Source organism: Pistacia vera, unplaced genomic scaffold, assembly GCF_008641045.1.
Source record: "Pistacia vera cultivar Batoury unplaced genomic scaffold, PisVer_v2 Contig214, whole genome shotgun sequence".
Taxonomy (NCBI): Eukaryota; Viridiplantae; Streptophyta; class Magnoliopsida; order Sapindales; family Anacardiaceae; genus Pistacia; species Pistacia vera.
Window position 1 is genome coordinate 2,220,849 of NW_022196018.1, and position 21,112 is coordinate 2,241,960.

General features: G+C 34.9%; 2 protein-coding genes across 2 annotated transcripts; both read right to left on the minus strand.

Moving 5' to 3' along the window:
• Positions 1 to 2,027: 2,027 nt before the first annotated feature.
• On the minus strand, positions 2,028 to 3,234 carry LOC116129865 (SKP1-like protein 1). Its single transcript, XM_031415595.1, has 2 exons — positions 2,821 to 3,234; positions 2,028 to 2,358 (listed from the first exon to the last, which is right to left on the minus strand). Exons 1-2 carry the CDS (start codon positions 3,232 to 3,234, stop codon positions 2,218 to 2,220), a joined length of 555 nt encoding a protein of 184 aa, XP_031271455.1. The 3' UTR covers positions 2,028 to 2,217.
• A 4,883-nt stretch (positions 3,235 to 8,117) lies between these two features.
• Positions 8,118 to 9,338, minus strand: LOC116129866. Its single transcript, XM_031415596.1, has one exon. The coding sequence runs from the start codon at positions 9,336 to 9,338 to the stop codon at positions 8,118 to 8,120; it is 1,221 nt and encodes a 406-aa protein (XP_031271456.1).
• Between the last annotated feature and the right edge of the window lie 11,774 nt (positions 9,339 to 21,112).

The following is a 21,112-nucleotide window of genomic DNA, read 5'->3' on the forward strand; positions in this document are numbered from 1 at the left end:
TAGTCAGTTTACATGAATTTTGGAAAAAATAATGGTGAAAACAAATGTAAATTGTGTAAGAAGTGTATCATGAAGAGAAAGCAATAACAATGATATGAATCATCCCATCTCTCTATTCTTATATCCAAAGTATAGTTCATGTTTTGTTTTCTATTCACAATTCGAAAAAGATTGCCGTTTTAACATAAGCAAACGAAGGAAGCTCTATAAAGTTTTGGAAATCAAGAGATTTTTCGGTTTTTAGATAAGAAATAATGGCTAGGGTAGACAACTATTTAAATGGATGTTAATTTTAGTAAAAATTATGCATGGTTCATATATGATGGAGAAATGTGGTCCTTTGCATCATCTACATTTGTATACTTCCTCTTGTTTATTTGTGATACCCTTCTAGTTAAAATGAAGTTTATTACAGTTTATTTTGTATTTTTTTAAGTTCACTGAGATAACATTGGTGTGTAAGATAAATTGATGTGTTTAGAGTGAACTGATTGTGTAAAACTTTGATAATTTACATATTAGTAATGCTATAGCCACCGACGGTAATGCACCGAATTTGTGCACCGAATGACGTGACAAAATCCTGACCGTTGATTAATATTAAGTTAAAATTAATCAACGGTCAGGATTTTGTCACATCATTCGGTGCACAAATTCGATGCACTACCGTCGGTGGCTGTATTATTTTCTTTTATATATTATATGCAGGGTGGGTCAGGTCGAGGATTAAAACTCTTACCATTCCCACCCTTATCCTCAAAAAAATCGGGGAATTCTTACCCCATACTGGGCGGGTCGAGACGGACTTCAGAATTTCGGAGGCCCAATATCATACCTATCTATAGTTACTAGAACCTTCGCAAAACGAGAAAGGAGGTAAGGAGTTTAAGTCGATTGGGTGGTTGTCGACGTATATTCTCTAATGCTCAAGTCAACAAAATGTTCAATGAAAAAGCTCTATAACAATGGTGAAAATTGAAAAGGAAAAAGATGATGGGTAGGAGGATAGTCCCAGGATTGGAGATGGCACCTTTAGGATGGTTCCTCGTGTCCCAGGGTTGCTATGGGTTTATACTCCTTAAACTCATTCCATTGATCATTTATTAAATTATAATAGTAATTTGGTCTTAATATATGTTGATGACATTGATGTAACACAAAAGAATACGATGGATACCTTTCCCAACTCAGCCAACAACAACATAAACGAGCAAGCAACAAAACAATATAAACCCAGAAAATCAAAACATCCAACACTTCTATTGATAATCCAAAAACAAAATAAAAATACACAACAAAAGAGTCTACCCGAAACAAATTAAAAAAGAAAGGATAACCTTATATTCAATAGAACACAACAAAAGAGTCTACCCGAAACAAATTAAAAAAGAAGATCAAACAAACTGAAAACTCAACAAAGGAAACAAGGATAATGTTGGACTTGGGGGGCTAATCCCTCCCTAATCCCTTCTATTTTCTTCTCCCACTCATCTGCTCGCTCCCTCTCTTTTTATCCTCCAGCTCTCTCTCTCTCTCTCTCAACTGAATTTCTTTGCTGTCCCAATCCCCAATCACCACCTGTCCCAACCTACACCCATGGAAATTTCCTGCCAATATCCCTTCAATCCACTACTTTCCTACACCCTCATCATCAAGTCTCAACAGAGTGTTATTACTAAAAGAGTAAACACTAGAAGAGTAAACAACGTTTACCCACCCAGGGTTTGGCGAATCTCCTAATTCCCACCCTTGGTTTCATACATTCCAAGTTCCCACCTCTGGTTTCATAAATTTCAAGTTCCCACCAATGGTTTCATCTCACCGGATGGTGGTTGCTCACCGCTGATCGTCCGCCACCCATTTGGTTTTGCGGACGACAAGAAGAGGGAGATTGAAGAAAAATGTGTTATCGAAATAAATTTGAAAGAATGATGGTTATTTGTCTATACATTTGGGGGTTAAAAAATAATTTATAACTTTATTTGTCAATGGCAATTTAGTATTAGCACTATCTATATTGTGTCAGAACCAAAAATTACTAGCAGTGTTAATTTAAGGGTGGGTATCTAGAATTTATGAAACTATAGGTGAGAATCTGAAATTTATGAAACCATGGATGGGAACTTAAAGATTGGCTAAACCTTGGGTTGGTAAATGCCGTTTACTCTTAACTAAAACATATTTACAGAAAACCACAGCTTCTCCCTTCAGACGGAATCAGACCAACTCCTCCCTCTCCGAGATGAAGTCAAAAATCATGCAAATATCCTCGGGTATCTCTATCTCCCACCCGAACCTATCAAAAAGAGCCTTTTTGGTGAGGTCCAGCAGCTCCGGAATGTCCAAGTAGTCTGCGGCCTGCAGAACAAAAAATCAAACATACAATTGTTACAAAACTGAGGCAGAACATAGCTGTGCCAATACTGATAAGCGATCTGAAACAAACCCTGAACACCAAGAAAATAGACACAAGAAAGTAAACTAAAGTAGAAGTCTAGCACAACGCAACTACATTTAAAATGTGCTGGATACCCACTCCAGTATCTCAAACACACACAACCAAAACAGTAACAGCACCAATAAACAAACCCAGAAACACACAGAAGAACACTGCACAAACCCAGAAATATATATATCTTGATGCTAAAGCTGATCTACACTAAGTCAACAACAACTTCAGCTCAGCAAACATTAACAAGTAAGATTAACAATTGAAGGATAGAACCAAACAAAACAAAATGAACATTAACAAGTAAGATTAACTAAAAGAAGGATAGAACCAAACTAACAGATCGAGGGAAAAAAAAAAGAGGTAGTTACTCGAATGAGATCAAAGAGCGTGTTCTGGTCGACCATGACGAACAGCGCGTCGAAGTGTTTGCGCTTCTCCTCAGCCACCAACCTCTTGATCTGAACCTCAACAAGATCCCTATCAGCATCATCGACAGCGGCGGCGGCAGCGGCGGCAGCGGCAGCGTATGTCGTCTTGCGGCCAAGCAGATATTCTAACTCATGATCCATTAAAAGCTCTTCTCCCCCAATGTAAAAACGCTGCTTCAGGAAGAAGATGACTGCCCCGAGGATGCAGCGGTTAACATTATGTAACGTGAAGACGTTACCAGCTCCGTCTTCATCGATCATCTGTTTGATCGTCCGAGACCGGATGGCGTCGGCTTTGTCGACCTTAAAAGAGACGCCGTCAGAGCTAATGAGGGTGACTTTCTCCGACTTCATGGTATTGTTAGGGTTTCAAGGGGGAGAGGCTTTTACGGGTTTGAAAAGTCAGACAAGAGAAGCGAATTATAGAAAGGGCGTGCCGGCAGTACTGTTGATTTATACAAAGGCCTTGGAGCTTAACGTAACCATTAAGTAACTTATTATTTTTAATTTTTATTTTTTGAACCCAAAACATTCCCCTAGGCATGGCAATATTCCCCGAGATTTTGGAGACCCGTCCCGTCCCGTCCCATATAGGGTGGGAAAGCCTCGGTTTTTTTGGGGATAGGGGCCAGGGTGGGGGGTGTTTTAATCTCCGTCCTCGGGGATGGGGCGGGGGTGGGTGATGCCTTTCCCCCGGCCCGCCCTGCCCCGTATATAATATATAAAATTAAAAAAATGTATATATATATATATATATATATATTTACTTTTCACTAATATCCTTATATTTCACCTAGTTACACAATTATCCTTCCTATATAAACCCATATTTTTCTAATTTCCCTCACCCCAAACAATTGAACAAGAACAAATCCTGACCCATATTTATGTATAATTAATTATACTTAAACGATTAATTTAAGTGTTTGTCATGTGGACGAGAATTAACTATTGTGTTTGGTAATGCTCAAATTAATTTATGTTTATATAAAATTAACGGGGCGGGGACGGGCCTCCAACATTCCCCTTTAGGGCGGGGAAGGAGAATTCCTGTCATCCCCGTAACGGGGATGGGTAGGGCTGCAAACGAACCGAACAGTTCGCGAACGTTCGTTGTTCGTTCGATTACTGTTCGATAATGTTCGCGAACAGTTCGATAGTTGTTCGATAATATGTTCGATCGAGTTCGAATAGGGGTTGTTTGTTCGATTATGTTCGCGAACACTATACGTTCGACTAATCCATCCGTTCGATTGTTCGTTCGTTTATGTTCGAAAAATATGTTATGCATTATTATAATTAAATTTTTTTTTTTCATTTTTATATTATGTTTGATTTAGTTTAGATGAATTTTTTTTAATGGTAATCAATAATAAAATATTATGATGCTTTTGTTTTTCTTATATATATAATATGTTTGAATTTTTTTTTCCAAATGTCATCAATAATTAAATATATAAGTATATAGAATTTTAATTAAAAAGTAATAAATTATTATGATACATAGCATGACAAATTTAATAACATAATAAATTGTATAATCAAGTGATATATAATATAGTAAATCCAATAACATAATAGCTTCATATTTTTCTAAATGTAATCAATAATTAAATATTATAAGATAGCATTTCAATTAATAAATAATAAATATAGTATGGTAAATTGATAAACATAACATATTGTATAATCAAGTGATGTATAGCATACCAAATTTAATAATATAATAGTTTAATTAAACCTAAATTAATCACACATTTGTATTGATCATTTATTACAATAAACTCTCATATCACTATGAATTTATAGGTGTTGGTACAGAATAAATATGTAGACAGTAATGATAATATATATATATATATATATATAATTAATCACACATATGTATTGATCATATATTACAATAGATTTTCATTCCACTATAAATTTATGGGTGTTGATATAAAATATATATGTAAACATTTAAAATATTTATGATAATTCATGTAATGATAATAAATATATGATAACCTATAATTTTGGTAATTTCATAACATATTTAACCTATGATTAATATATGTATGATAATAATTTTGTATATACACAATTAACAATTATATATAACAAATTAATCACACATATGTATTGATCATATATTATAATAGGCCATCATTTCACTATGAATTTATGGGTGTTGATACAAAATATATATATACAACAAATTAATCACACATATGTATTGATCATATATTACAATAGACTTTTATTCCACTATAAATTTATGAGTGTTGATACAAAATATATATGTAAATATTTAAAATATTTAGGATAATTTATGTAATGATAATAAATATATATATGTAAACAAATTCCTTTTGTTTGTGTCATGTTTGATATGGAACTAAATTTGTTTTGAACGATTTATTGTTCTGTTTAATTTGTTTTGAAGTTTTATTATTTATGATGATTAGTTATTTTAATTTAGTGAGTTTTTATTGATTTGTTTAAAATATAAATATAGATAAAGAGTTGGTTTATTTTCAAATGTTGAATTAAATGGGTATGAATTATAAATTGTTGCATATTTGTTTTTTAGAGCATGAATTGGAAAGTTAGTGTACATTTTTTATTCGAACAAGTTATTCGAACATGTATTTACAAGTTATTGAACGAGTTATTCGAACAGGTATTTACAAATTATCGAACAAGTTAGTCGAACAGGTATTTACAAATTATCGAATGAGTTAGTCGAACAGGTATTTACAAATTATCGAACGAGTTAGTCGAACGAACAAGTTAGTCGAACGAGTTAGTCGAACAAGTTAGTCGAACAAACACGAACGAGCTTTTTGTTAATCGAACGAACACGAACACACATCATGTGTTCGTTCGAACACGAACACGAACACGAACAATCGAACATGCTTATCGAACGATTTTCGAACGGGCCTGTTCGTTCATGTTCGGTTCGATTGCCGGCCTAGGGATGGGGCGGGGGCGGGGAATGATTTTGAGGGTGGGGATGGGTATGGTGAATGAGATCTCCGCCCCGGCCCGCCCTATTGCCATGCCTAGATTCCCCCATACATAACATAGTAATGTGAAAAGGAATTGATTTAATTCTCTCCCACCACATTGAGAAAAAGAAACCAGTTGTTCATGATTACCATTGAATTCACTGGTCTGGTCCATAAATCTGAGTCATAGTTGCGAGTCGGAATAGAACTAGTAAGTAAACCAATTCTCAACATGCTTAATCAATCTGATTGAATTGATGAGATGTCCTATCAACAGTAACCAGCAACTGTAGTAAAAAGAAAACACACAGCTACAAATTCTGAGTTGTAAGTTATTTAACTTTGAATTAACACCTAAATGCAGTAGCCTTTACTCATGTCAAATGTGAATGCATAGATGAGTATGCATAAGCTTCAACAAATCACCCAACTCATGCGCCCATGGCATAAATGTCACATAATTTGCAACAGAACAAACATCACATTTTACACACATGATGATACGATGACTTGTGGACCCAATTTTAAGAGGAATCACTCCTCGGCATGATCTTCCTAAAAAAGGTAAGCTAAAATACTCAGTGAATGAGTGTTCGGAGAAACACTTCTAAAACATTTCAATATACAGTAATAACGTTCATAACCAACACTAAAATCTCTTTTCTATTACCATTTTACAGCATTATCTATTTCTCGCAAATAGATAATTATTCTTACAATATTTGCTCTGGTATGCTTTAAAAAAAAAAAAAAAAAAAAAATTTGCATGCCAGTCAATGAGTAAAACGGGCGGGGCCTTCTTTTTCAAAATACACCAGCAGGGATAGGGTATATATATATGAAGAGCTCCTATATTTTATTAATGCAAGAAAGTAATCACTATTAATGTAATTAATACATTGCTAACATAATCAAATAGGATAATTAAAGCAACATTAATACAAATATTTTGATTGATTATTAGAATATATTTAGGATTTGCCGTATGTTTATGTTCCAACATTGCACATGGGTAAAATGAAACTTATACTCTATTAAAACAAACCAGGTGATCGATAGGGAACACAAGTACAGCTTTCTATAGACTGCAAGACTGAGTAGCTAAAAACATGCAATTCAAATTAATAACTTCAAGGAAATGTACTGTTATATTATACTCTGTTAAAACAAACTAAAAAAATTTGGAGCACAAGATAATATGTCAAGTCATTTCTTACAGCAACATCCATCAAGAAAAGATAAGGGGAATGTTTATTTTCTGGTTGACATGGGGCAAACAACAGAACCAAAATAGGGATTTTTATAACATGAATTAGTCAGTATATTACTCCTGTGTATTAAACAATGAGAGCTGATAAAAGAAGCTGCCAGCTGTATCCAGAGCTGAATAAGTTCAGAGCCAAAGACACACAAAATAACAAACACCAATAAGAAAACCATGTGTATAAAGAAGTAACAAATGAGAAGCTACAGTTGATTTGCCTCAGGCTCTTGCTCATATCTGATGATGCCCAGTTCCAAAAGATCAATTTTCCCCTGAAATATATCATATAGTTGCGGAACCTGTTCCTGATACCTTGGACAAACATGTGTCCATCAAGTACTTTTCAGAAAACATCAGCACAGAAGACATACTAAAATTCACTCCAAAATATGGTTCTTGTTAAGCAAGACTACCTATCAATCCCCTTCACTGATGTCACAGTCTCAATAAACATATCCTTTTTCCCACAAGGAATTTAACTTCACCATTGCATACCTGAAATCTGCCTCCAGTGCAATGGAGATTGATAGAATATTGCAATTACAATTATACAGGAGCACGCATCAACCACACAAAGAAGTTGCGCAACCAAAAATATCACAACATCACATCTATAATATTGTTCAAGTCAATCAATATCACTGATTCATCTCTCTCTGTGACCTCCAAGCTTCACTGTAAGTTGCTAGCAAGGAAAAGCTTGTTAGAAACTCCAGGGACTGGAGTAAATCAAAACCACATAATTGAGATTCAGATCTGCATCTACTACTCATGTAACAAATTAGCTTAAAAGTTTACCACATTCTAAATATGAACTAAAGTATACAATCAAATACAAATTGGAAAGTGATGAAAACAATGTTGCTCTGCAGAACTAACTGAAGTAATTCAACATTGTTCAATAAACTACAAAGCTGAAACGTAATAATCACCAATTAGAGATTATACAATCGTTTTAGGTTAGGAAAGTTGACATGCTATAGTGTTCTGGAAGAAACATAGATCTCCAGATCCTGAAACTGAAAGCCTTCCTTCCTTTGATAGATATTCATCAGTTCAGGAACCTGGTCCAAGTATTTTGTCACAAACCTATCCAAGAATAGCTTCTCAACAGGTCTTACACATGTACTTAGGCTCCATTTTTTCTTCAGCAACCCCTTCGATTGCAGAACTTTAATAACCAAACACCTTGGGATTACTCTCTTTTCCAAACTCATAAGGAAAACTTCTGGATACAAGGCAATATCTGTGGACTGCCAACGCATCTTGTTCACAAGAAAATCCATTGCATTCATTATTTTGCTTTCAGAGGCAATCATACAGTTGGGGCATTTTCTGAACACCAACATAATGTCCTCATCAGACCATCTCCACCCCCTGAAAACGTTCAATTTCCGTTCCCAAGTTGATTGACTCATTGCTGCAAACGCTTGCATCGCATGGATGAACCCACATTTCTGAGGATCAAAACCCATTTCAATAACCTTCTTGACATTTTTGTCAAACTTCTCACATTTTTGGAAGACTATAGGGGCATAACATGTTAAAATCAGTGCAATAAAACGCTCGGGCATTCCAAGTTCTCTCAGGACTGTAAGTTTCGGAGACACATTCTTTGCCAAATCTTGCTGAAAGATCCCTGATTTTTTTCTAAACGATTTAATAACATTTGCATCAGAGAGGAGCACACTTTTGAGGAATTTATAGTTAGGAATGAGTAGGTTCTCCAAACTGTGACCCAAAATAGCTGGAGTAGAAGAGCAAACACTCGCAAGCTCAGCATCTGTGATCCCCAAAGATTTGAAAAACTCAAATTTAGGCAAAATTGACCTCTCAGGATTGGTTAAAAGTAAACTAGGGCGCCTTTTAACAAGTTTGGTTATATGGGCAGCTGTTAATCCATAGTTTCTTAGAACTTTCAGGACCGAATCTGGTTGTTCAGCAGATTGAAGCTTGATTCTTTCGGAGACAGATTTTGCTATTTCTGGGGACAACCCACATGAATTTATGAGGTATGACGCAGTAAATGAGTGGTCCTTTTTAACTTGTTCTATATTGGTTGAGAATGATCTAATGCTACTGGGTAACAAACCCAAACACAAATCGACATGATTAGTGCCTAAATTTTGGACGACACACCTATAAATATTTGGTAAAACTTGTGCATATGCTAGCCTTCTATACACAAAACCACACATCGTAATCGTTGAAAAGATTAATAACAATGCATTGAAGGTTTTGCTCAGTATGTAGATTTCACTCACCAGCTTGAAGAGTAAAGGAGAAGAAGATGACACCTCCTCCAACTGGTATCAGGAGCAAACGAACAAGTCCTATTCCTGTATACAAAGCCAGTTAGAAATTTATTTTCATGAGAAGCTTCAAATAAGGAGGAAGTGTCTTCACTCTCGTCTTGACTTCTTCACCTTCAAAACGGCTAAACCTAAAGCCAAGGGCAAAATTGGCTCCGTTGAGTTAACGGCAACAGACGGAATCGTTAAGGACTTTTATGATTTTTCTTGAAATATATGTACTTGCATAATTAAACAAAATTTGAGGATTTTAGTTAAATTTCATGGGTTACATGACTGTTAAACTAAAACAAACAAACAAATACATTATTCTGGTTAATGTAAAATTCATAAAAAAAGTAAAACCTCTTTATAATTATAATGACGGCAAACTAATTTATTATTATAAAAAAGTTATAATTTAATAAAAGTGTAATTACAAAAATTACTATTTTAATTTCTTATTTTATAATTAACGTTTGCGTATTAAAATTTTAATTAATTATTTTAATAGTATTAAGATTTCTTATTTACTTTTAATATTACTTGATTTCTTATTTTATAATTTATGTTTTAGATAAATATTTTATTTTATCTAAAACTTTTAATACAACATAACATAACACACACACACACACACACACACACATATATATATATATATATATATATATTATTTATTTTTCTTTTTTTTTACATAATAAATAATTATTACTATATAGAAACAATATTTTTAAAACGAGAAATAGAAAAATAAAAACTTATTAAATGTTTTCTTTTCTTTTCTTCTCCTTTTTTTTTTTAAAATTGAATATGGAGTACGATTTTTTTTCTTTATTGAATCAAGTCAGGAGGCTCGACTTCACCCTAATGAGGAGGTTATAATTTAATATAAGTATAGTTGTAAAAATTATTATTTTGACCTAATTATCCTTAGTGCAAGTGATATAAAGATAAAATATATATTTTATTAATGTAACATAACATTTTTTTTTTTATAATATATAGATAATTATTACTATAAAGAAGCAAGTTCTTTAAGACGAGATTTAGAAAAATTATAATTTATTATAACATGAAGTTTATTCTAATTTACAACTAACCCAAGTTGAAACCTAAATTTCTTATGACTACATGAAGGTTGTTCTTATACAAAGTATCACTATAAAAAGATCTTACTATAGTAGTATTTTTGTATTTTTCGTGTTTTTAATCTAATAAAACTTTAATTTTCAATTTTTTTTTTCTTGTCCCTACTAAAACAAAGTTCTCACTCCTTCATCATTTAACTTTATTGTATACATTTTTGTTTTTTGTTTTTTACCTTTTAAGTTTTAACGGTTTTCTCACATTAACCCATCCGTGGATAATCCAGATGGTTAGGATGAATTGAGGATAGTGTGAATAGACTCATGGTCTCATGTTTGATTTTCCATCTAAACCTCTGCGATTTAAGTGGGAAGAGTAAGCTGGCAAGAGATTAATTCAGACGCACGTAAAACTAATCAAGACACCTTGATTACTCATGTCAGAAAAACTAATTCGATGAAACTCCTATGTAATATAAGGATATAGATACGAATTAGATGTATAATATATGTGTCAACAGAAAATAATAATAATAAAAAAAATTATATATATATAGTTAAAGTGCACCATGCATATGATTGATGGAAAGATACATATTGTGTGTGTGACGATGAAATGGATAAATCTCATAAATTAATCAATTAACTAATGCCTTCCATTTTCATTGATAAGATAAGGGGAATGTTTATTTTCTGGTTGACATGGGGCAAACAACAGAACCAAGTCAGAGATTTGTATAACCTGAATTAGTCAGTACATTACTCTCTGTGTGTTCATCAACTTCATACATTTCAGTTTGTCCAATTAAACAATGAGAACAGATAAAAAGAAGCTGTAAGCTGTATCCAGAGCTGAAAAAGTTCAGGATCAAAGGCACCGAAATTAACAAATAATAATAAGAAAGCCATGTATATAAAGAATTAACAAATGAGAAGCTACGGTTGATTTGCCTCAGGCTCTTGCTCAAATCTGATGAATTTTCCCCTGAAATATATCAAATACCTCGGACAAAAATGTGTCTATCAAGTACTTTTCAGAGGACATCAGCAGAGAAGACATACTAAAATTCACTCCAAAATGTAGTTCAAGTTAAGCAAGACTACCTATCAATCCCCTTCACTGATGTCTGAATCTCAATAAACATATCCTCTTTCCCACAACAAATTTAACTTCACCACTGCATACCTGAAATCTGCCTCCAGTGCAATGGAGATTGATAGAATATTGCAATTACAATTATACAGGAGGACACGTCAACCAAACAAAGAAGTTGCGCAAGCAAAATTACCAAGCATCAAATCTATTATATTGTTCAAGTCAATCAATATCACTGATTCATATCTTTCTGTGACTTCCAAGCTTCACAGCAATTTGCTAGCAAGGAAGGGCTAAATCATTAGAAATTTGAAAACGAAAAAGGTTAAAAATCTAAAGGTTGTATTTGATATTATAACAAAAATAATAAATAAGTAATGTTGAAAACAAATATAAATTGCGTCAAAAGGTATCATGAAGGAAAAGCAATAACAATGACATCATGGTAAGGCTAACATGAATATCCCATCTTTCTATCTTATCCAAAGTCTGTTTCATTTTTTTTCACAGATCACAGTTTGAGAGAAGATTGCCGTTTTAGTATTTACCATAGCAAATGAAGGAAGTTCCATACAGTTTGGAAATCAAGAGAAAGCAAGAAATAATGGCTAGGGTAGACAATTAGGATGTTAATTTAGTTAAATGTGCAACGTTTATAGATGATGGAGAAATGTGGTACTCTCCATGATCTATATGTGTATCATCCTCTTTGTTTATTTGCAGAAATTCTTGTAAAGGTGGGGTCAAATAAAAAGTAATATCATATAATATCGTATTTTATATTCTGGAATTGGGGGTGGACATACTCTAGATCCGCCGATCTATATTTGTGTACCAAAAACATTCTCCAAATCTAACATATTTGATCAAATCCATCATATTGATCAAATCTTATTCAGAATAGTAGCAACCTTAACTAATCATGTTTACAGAAAACCACAGCCTTCCCTTCAGCTAGAATCATACGAAATCCCCGATTCAAACATGTAGTCAAAATCACAGAAAATATCATCGGGTATCTCTATGTCCCACAAGTTGAACTTATCAAATAAGCTTTTGGAGAGAGCCAGCGCGCGGAATGTCCAAGTAGTCTGGCCTGCAGGACAAAAAATCGAACAGACATTGTTACAAAACTTCCGTGGGTAAATCAAACAAAATGAGGCAGAACATAGCTGGCCAAATACTGATAATTCTCAAAAAAATTAACAAAATTTCCATAACAGCAAACACGTAAGACAAAAATGCTACAGCTGGTGTTTTGTTATTTACCAAATCCTGGTCCTATTCCAAATAGAATGGGGAATTCTTTTATTTCAAAATCCTATCATAAACTAATAACACCCCTAGTTTGTTGTTACAAAAACACCCAACAAAAAAAAAAAATTTAAATCAACAAAAACACCCCTCACCCACCACTCAGTTGCCAGATTCCGGCACCCCCGTCGGTGGTGGCCGACATTCTGTCACAACGGCGCACTACCGGCCAAAAAATGACCGGTTATACGCTGATCCGGCGGTTTTGTGGGCAATAACGCAGATTCTGGCGATGGTGACGGAATCTAACAAACTGTAGGTGGATGTGGTATTTGAAAACACAGAACAAAAATTACTACATATGTTAGGGAACAAAAATCAAAAACCCTAATTTGGAAAATGAACCCAAATTTCGATAAAACTAACAGATCGAGGGGAAAAAAATAGGTACTTACCCGATAGGCCAAAGAGGTGACCTGGTCAACCAAGACGAACGTAGCCTCCCAGTTCTTGAAGTCGACCTTAGCTGCCGACTCTTGAACTGCACTCATCGAAAAGCCCCATCAGCGTCCGCGGCAGCACCGGCGCGGCAGCAGCGGCAGCAGCCGCCGCATCAAATCGAATTTCATCTTGCGGCCATACAGATAGTCGATACCCTTATAATTGAAAGACCTCAAAATTCCTCCTCATAGTAACGCTTCAGGAAGAAGACGACCATACGAGCGTGTTGCTGGTGTGAAACTTATGTATCGGGGGAAGACGTTAGTCAGTCACCAGCCAGTGTTCATCCATCGCCCGTGCGATCATCCAGAGTAAATGGCGACGGCTTTGTCGATCTCAAAAGATTTGCCGCGACAACTTTGCCGTCACAGGTCCAGTCGTCGCAGATAGTGGGAGACCTTCGTTGTTGTCGACATGGTATTGCTAGGGTTTCAAAGTGGAGAGGTTGGTGGCTTGAACTTTGAAAAAGGAAGCGAATTGTAGAAAGGAGGGGCCGGCAGAACTGTTCGTTTATGAAAGTGAAGGGGCCTCGGAGCTTCACCACTAAGTAAACTATTTTTTAATTTTTAATTTTTGAACAATATGAATTTCAAGGAAGGAAATAATACGGAGGAAGGTAGTGAGTGTACTTAAATAAGGTGATAAAACTTAACGTTAACTAATTATAATCTAAATTAATCGATGATCAGGATTACTATATCATTCGATGCAAATTGATACACTAATTTGAAAAATTTAGTATTACTCATTTTCAAATGACTTTCAACCAACCAAAATTCCCTCGTACATAACATAGAACAACCAAGTAAACCAATTCTCAACATGTTAATCAATCTTGTGATTGATGAGATGTCCTACAACAGTGACAAGTTTCATTTAAACAGCACTGTAGTAAAAATTAAAAACACAGTACAAATCTGAGTTGTAAGCTGTAGCAACATTACTCTTTCTTATAAACTACTCGTTAAGGTTCTTGACAAATAAGGAAGAACCAATCAGTTCTTCCAATTAACAAGGTAAAAATCAAACATGTCCAAAGATGAAGGATATAGATTTTTATTGTTCAGCTTGAATTAACAGCTAAATGCACGTAGTTTACCCATGTGTATGCATAGCTTCAACCAATGACCCCAGCTGATGTGCCCATGGCATAAATAAGACACGGCCTATATGTTAAATCTAGACTAACTAACCACCAAATATAGCGGTGAACTTCTCTCAAGATTCGGTGCCGGCCAGCGAGAGTTAGGTCATCATGAAATATGGATCCCGATGTTTCAAGCAATGGTTAGCAACAGAGTACATAATAAAACAAAGTAATTAATCAAACAACACTATACCTTAGAAAAATAGTCTATAATACATATAATGTGTGAAATACTGGAGATTAATTACATAGGGGTGAATCATGGTGCAGAACCATTCTCAATACAAGTTTTATATCACAGTGGCAACTAGCTGTACTCTTTTTTTGCTCTTGGAAGTTGATGAATCTCAACCAGCAGCTAAATCGAGCTTTCATTAGGTCATTAGATTCCATGAATGAGTGAGGGGGGGGCTCCTTTGTTTCTTAGGACCTGCAGTTGGTTTTTACCAACTGGAAAGAGGAAAATTGTGAGAAAAATCATGAAATTGAAGGCATAAGGAACCTCCAAGACAGATGATGCAACATGACTTGGTATCCTCAAACTAGTACAGGAATCACCTGTGCCAGTATCAGAGATATGGACAATGGATCTAGAAGAGATCGTGCATTTTACAAAAAAGAAGTGAAGCACTAGCATAGGACATACCATAGAGATGCCACGGATTTCCACTTCTTGCCATTCTTGGAAGAGCACAGCAGCAACACATCAAATGTGACAAGAAATTATCACAAAAACCCACCCGACAGAAGAAGAGACAATAAGCAGATTATATGGGAAACAAATAAAGAAAGATCAAGTTTTGGACCTTAGAGTAATTATATGGGACTAAATCCTCCATCAACAGTCATCCTAAGTATGGTCTTGCAAGAGAAGATATTGAGTGCAATTTCAGCGAGAAAAATGATTTTTAAAATTGCTATAAGCATGTTTTCTTGTTTTCTTTTTCTATTCTTTATGCTGATTCAACGTCCCCTGTAAGTCTAAGGGGTCTGCTTATGTTAAATGCTTATGAAAATGATCATCTTTTAGCAGTTTTAGATAAAGGTGGCAATGGTTAACGTATTTACAGTGAGGCACACAAACAGGAGAATAAAACAACAGCACGCATCCAACAGGTTTATTTTCCTATACTATTGTATTAACAGAAGAGATCTGATCATGCAGTGAAGCGAGATATAGTACCGTGATGTTCAATGCTTACGAAGCTCCTTCTAATGCAGCACAGTGTAGCAACAGCATGATAATACAAAGAGTATGCATGAGTCATACATTCTGCAGGAAGCTGATGAACACGGAACCAGAATTACAACATAAGCTTTAAGGTGATTACAGCCACAATGAAATTTAAAATATGGAATGCGGGTCGATAATGATATAAAAAGCATATAAAACCGAAAAATTCATATGATTCATGCGATAGGATGCATCATTTATGATCTTTCCAAAAGATAATAAAAACATTGCATGCAACTTTCTAAATTGTGCAGTCAAGATCAAAATAATATAGTAAAAACCGGAAGAATTAGAAATCAATAGTTTCAATAAATGGTTACCAAGTCTAGGCAGCACCAAAAAAAAGTATAGGAACTTCCAACTGAGATGTACACGGTGATCAAAGTAATCAGAAAACCCTCAAATCTAATATGTCTCCTTACTGAAGCCAGCTAAACCAGTTTGCGATCTTTAAACAAATTAGTGAGCAACCGAATTCGAAACTAATGATCCTCGACAATGAACAACTTACACAATTATAATTGGCATCAGTTTTTCCAATTCCTTTGGGCCAACAGGTACTCAGCGGAGCATTCAAATTTGAAAGAGGTACTAGATCACCAGAAATAAAGGTCTGATGAGCTAGTCTACCAAACATTAAGTTTAAAAGAAGGTGTTTGAAAGCATTGCACTTAAAGAACGATGTGCTCCATGAGCAATCCAGACAATTTTTAGTGCAATTTACAGAAACTGGACATCGTAAATCAAATGGGTTAAAGCAGACTCTAAACAAAACAGTGTGCAGATTGTGTGTAATCTTGCGGGAGTTCTTTTTGGGGTCAGAGCATCTTGGAGCATTAACTTGTGTTCAAAAGGGAACAGTTTAAAAGTTTAGCTGTTGATGTAATAGAGGATTTCAACATGATCAGGATATTCCAAGTTTGAACTTAATATAAAAGTTGCAAAAGCAAACAAAAAACAAAACACCTAATGGAAAAATTCCTCAAAAAGTACCATGAGCCCAACGTATGTTCAAGGTAGCAGATTGAGCCTAAATGCCCAGTTGTAATTCATCACATCTGAACACAGGAAAGCAACTATAAGTTCGAAACTGACCCAAGGTTAGAAACTAACTTACAAATGTGCCTGTTATGCCCAGTTGCAATCTTTGAAAAAGTGCCACAGGATAGAATAATGCCTTTATACCTGCAATGGGGACAGGTTTAGACACTGAGCAAAATTTGGATATACAAGATTTCAATTCAGCAGCATATATTTCTCAATTCATCATCTACAGGATGTGACTCCGTCATAGAGTGTGAAAGAGACAAAATGAAATTAGGGATAGGTTCACATCCTGAATGGGTAGGAGGTGCATAAATGTAGCTATGTGTAGAAACGAGGAAATTCCAGATCAATTACTGCCTCTAAAACAGACAAACTAAAACAGAAATGCAAGGGCATGAAACAGACCACCATATGACAATTGACTACACTAATAAATACAATTCCAATAGACAATCTAAAGTGATCAACAGCATGAGAGGACATCACAGAAGAGGTTCGAAACAACAGCCGAGCAGATCAGTATGCCATTCTTCTGCTGATAAGAGCCCATTCTTGACAGTAGATCCTGTCCTGCATGAAACTGAAGATGTCTTTCTGAACAGAAAAGGTGGCACACACTTCAGCATTCTTGTTATACTAGCACATACGAAAATCATAATAATGCAAAAAACAGATGCTTAAGGACAATAGGAATACATATGAACTCTAGTAGGCCACGCTAAATCCCAACTGCTCGGATAAAACTAGTACATTTCAAATCCTGTGTATCAATTCAAACCACTTTATAGTCATAAAGTGCAGTTACTTTTGTTATTAAAAATCATGTTATTGATACATATTATAGAACAAATATATGAAAGATATTAAGGTGATATATACAGACTACCCCACAGGCTAACATGAGCACTATAATTAAGTGAATAGCATTCAACCGAAGAGGCACAAAAGCAGAAAAGAATATAAACCTGGAAGTCGTGCGAGAATTACTTTTTTAGGAGAGGCTCATTATAAAAATGTTTTCACATTCAGCACAGAATAGTTGCGCTTACTTTCTTAGAAACTTTTTTCAGGAACTCTCTTCCGGACGAGGACCTGCTGCAAAACATTCTGTAACATCAATCAAACGCTGAATCACTTCAACTGGGTTCACATCCATTTTTGGGTAGGAAGAAGATAAAGCTTTTTAGAACCATAGTTCCTGTTTTGAAGGTTCTATCTCTAACTATTTGTACTAATGAAAGAGATCATGATCATGCAGTGACAGAGAATTGTACGTGATGTTCAATGTCTTACGAAGCTTCCTTCTAACGAAAGTGTAGCAAGCATGATAATACAACGAGTATGCCATGAGTTCATTCCATGCTTCTGCGAAGCTGACGAACACGGAACCAGAATTATAACTGTAAGCTTTTAAGTGATTATAGCACAAAGAAATTTCAAATATGTTGGAAGCTGGCTCGATAATGATAGAAAAAGCATAAAACCGAAAATTCATATGATTTTGCGATAGGTCATCTTATTTTATGTCCATTTTCCAAAAATAGAAATATGCATGCAACTTTTCTAAATGTGCAGTAAGATCAGAATTAATATGGGTAAAACCCGTAAGATTAGAATAACCTAGTTTCAATAACTGGTTACCATGTCTTCCTAAACAGTCAAGGCAGAGCCAAAAAAAATCACGGACTTAACAGAGATGTACATGGTGATCGATCATCTGAAAAAAAATCCTCAAATCTATATGTCTCCTACTGAGCCAGCTAACCAGTTGCATCTTTAAACAAATAGGGAGCAACAGAATCGAAACTTGATGATCCTGATTATGACCAATTTTACACAATAATAATGGCATCAGTTTTTTTCCAATTCTTTTGGGCCAACAGGTACTCACTAGAGCATTCAAATTCTAAATGAGGATGCTAGATCACAACATGAAGACTGAAATCAAGGGTCTGATTACTGGTCACCAGACATATATGTCACTAAGGAACCATGTGCTCCAATGAGGCATCCAGAAACAAATTAGACATTGAACATCACAGTTTGTTACAATGCGTTCATTTTATAAGTAGACTTTCTCAGCCTTCAACTTTGAACTTGAAAGTTGTTATTCCAGTTCAAATCATATATAATACTGTACAAGGATACGATGTCTCGGTCGAAATAATATGAACAGTGTAGTTTCGATTTGAACTGTTCAAATGATTATGGGGCAACAAAAATAATAGCAAGTCATCGGAGTAATTGGAGTGTGGAAAGAAGCTTTTAGAAGAGGAAAGTTGGTTAGAACTGGTGGTTTGTGCTCATCAACTTGTGTGTGGGAATATCCTATTCCTATCCTCAAAAATTGCATATTGTTTCCCAATCTCAAACTCTATTGTATAAATTCACTTAATAAACCACCCATCTGTTTATTATTTAACATCACCCCCAATAAAAAAATTTTATAACTGACAAAAAATAACACCTCAACCACAGTTGCCCAAATCTGGCAAACCATCGTCAGGAATCTGATTCTGTATGAACACGAGCGATAGTATGGCAGATCGTGCGTTGCTATGGCTTTTTAGTCAGATCCACAGGCCAAAGATCTGGTGTGATAATGGCCAGATCTTTATTTCTTATTCTATCCAAAATTCTACACTTATTTCTTATTCAAAATATTATTATATATTATCAATCATTTTTAAACCCCTAGATTTGTTATTCAATCTAATTAAACCCCTTAGATTTGTTAATTATAAACAACGCCCAATTTTTTTTTGAAAATTAACAAAAACCAACCCAGCAACCCACATTTGCCACATTACCGACCACATCACACCTACGGACTGGCGGTAGTGACCAATAGCCTTTTCCTGCCAGATCTTGCGCAGAGTCAGTTTGTGCAGTATCGACGGGTAAGCTCAACTGGTCACGAGATCCACCCTGGAATGGTTGAAAAAGTCATATCGACACACGACCAGCTAGATCCAAACAGTCGCTATGCCGATATGACGAATTGGCCACACTCCAACGGGGGATAGCCGACCTATCGATATTAATGGGTGGGTGGGTGAAGGTATTTTGTTAATTTTTAATAGATTTTATATAGGGGTGTTTAGTAAATAAATAACTATGGGTATTTTTGGTAATTTCCAAATCCTGCATCTTAATAATCCACCCAATTTTACTTTTTTCAAAAATATTATCTTAAAAAAGTATAGAATAACGAACTAAGTGCACCTAACACCATTCACAATTTCATGTTGATTTTGTTCAATCAATTACATAATCGATAATTAGTATTAAAATACTATTAATATTGGATTTTAACTTGAATATTAACCTCTGTGGCATTTTAATATTGGATTGGGTGAATTACAGAAGGGGGCCACTGGAGAGCTTTTCTGGAATATGGGCTTGAGCCCCGCAGATTTGCTGAGCGGGCCCCAAAGAGGAATTAGGGGCCATAAAATAAAAAAGGAATAAATCGAAGTCGATTATCTCTTCTCTACCCTGGAGGAAAGTTTGCCAATCCATCTTCACCAAATAATGTATACTAATCAAAAATAATCATCAACACAAGCCTGAAAGTAAATACAAAATTTAACTAGAAGATAAGGTAATACAGGAACCCGTGCAACGACACAATAGATTGAAAGTAAAACCCAACCAGGGATCGATAGGGAACACAAGCACAGCTTTCTACAGACTGCACAGATTGAGTAGTAAAACATGCAATTCAAATAATAAACTTCAAGGAATATATATTGTTCAATTATACTCTGTTAAAATGATATTAAAAAATTGGAACACAAGCTAATATGTTAATTCATACTGCACAATCCATCAAGAAAAAATAAGGGGGGAGTTTATTTTCTGGTTGAAATTAGAGATTTGTATACATGAATTGGGGTCTAATCAATACTCATGCGGTTGATCAACTTATTCATTTTCAATTTGTCCAAATTAAACAATGAGAAACTGATAAAAGAAGCTGTAAGCTGAGCCAGAGTGAATAAGTTCAGGATCCAAGGCACCGAATTAACAAACAACAATAAGAACAATGTGTATAAGAATTAACAAATGAGAAGCTACGATTGATTGCCTCAGGATCTTACTCAATCTGATGTATCCAGTTCCAAAAGATCAATTTTCCCCTGAAATATATCGATGTAGGGAACCTGTTCTGATAACTTGGACAAAATGTGTCTATCAAATACTTTCAGAGGACACTCGACCACATAAGACAATACTAAATTCACATCACACTTTTCTGGTGACATTAGAGATTTGCAAACATGAATGGTCAGTACATTACCATGCGTGTTG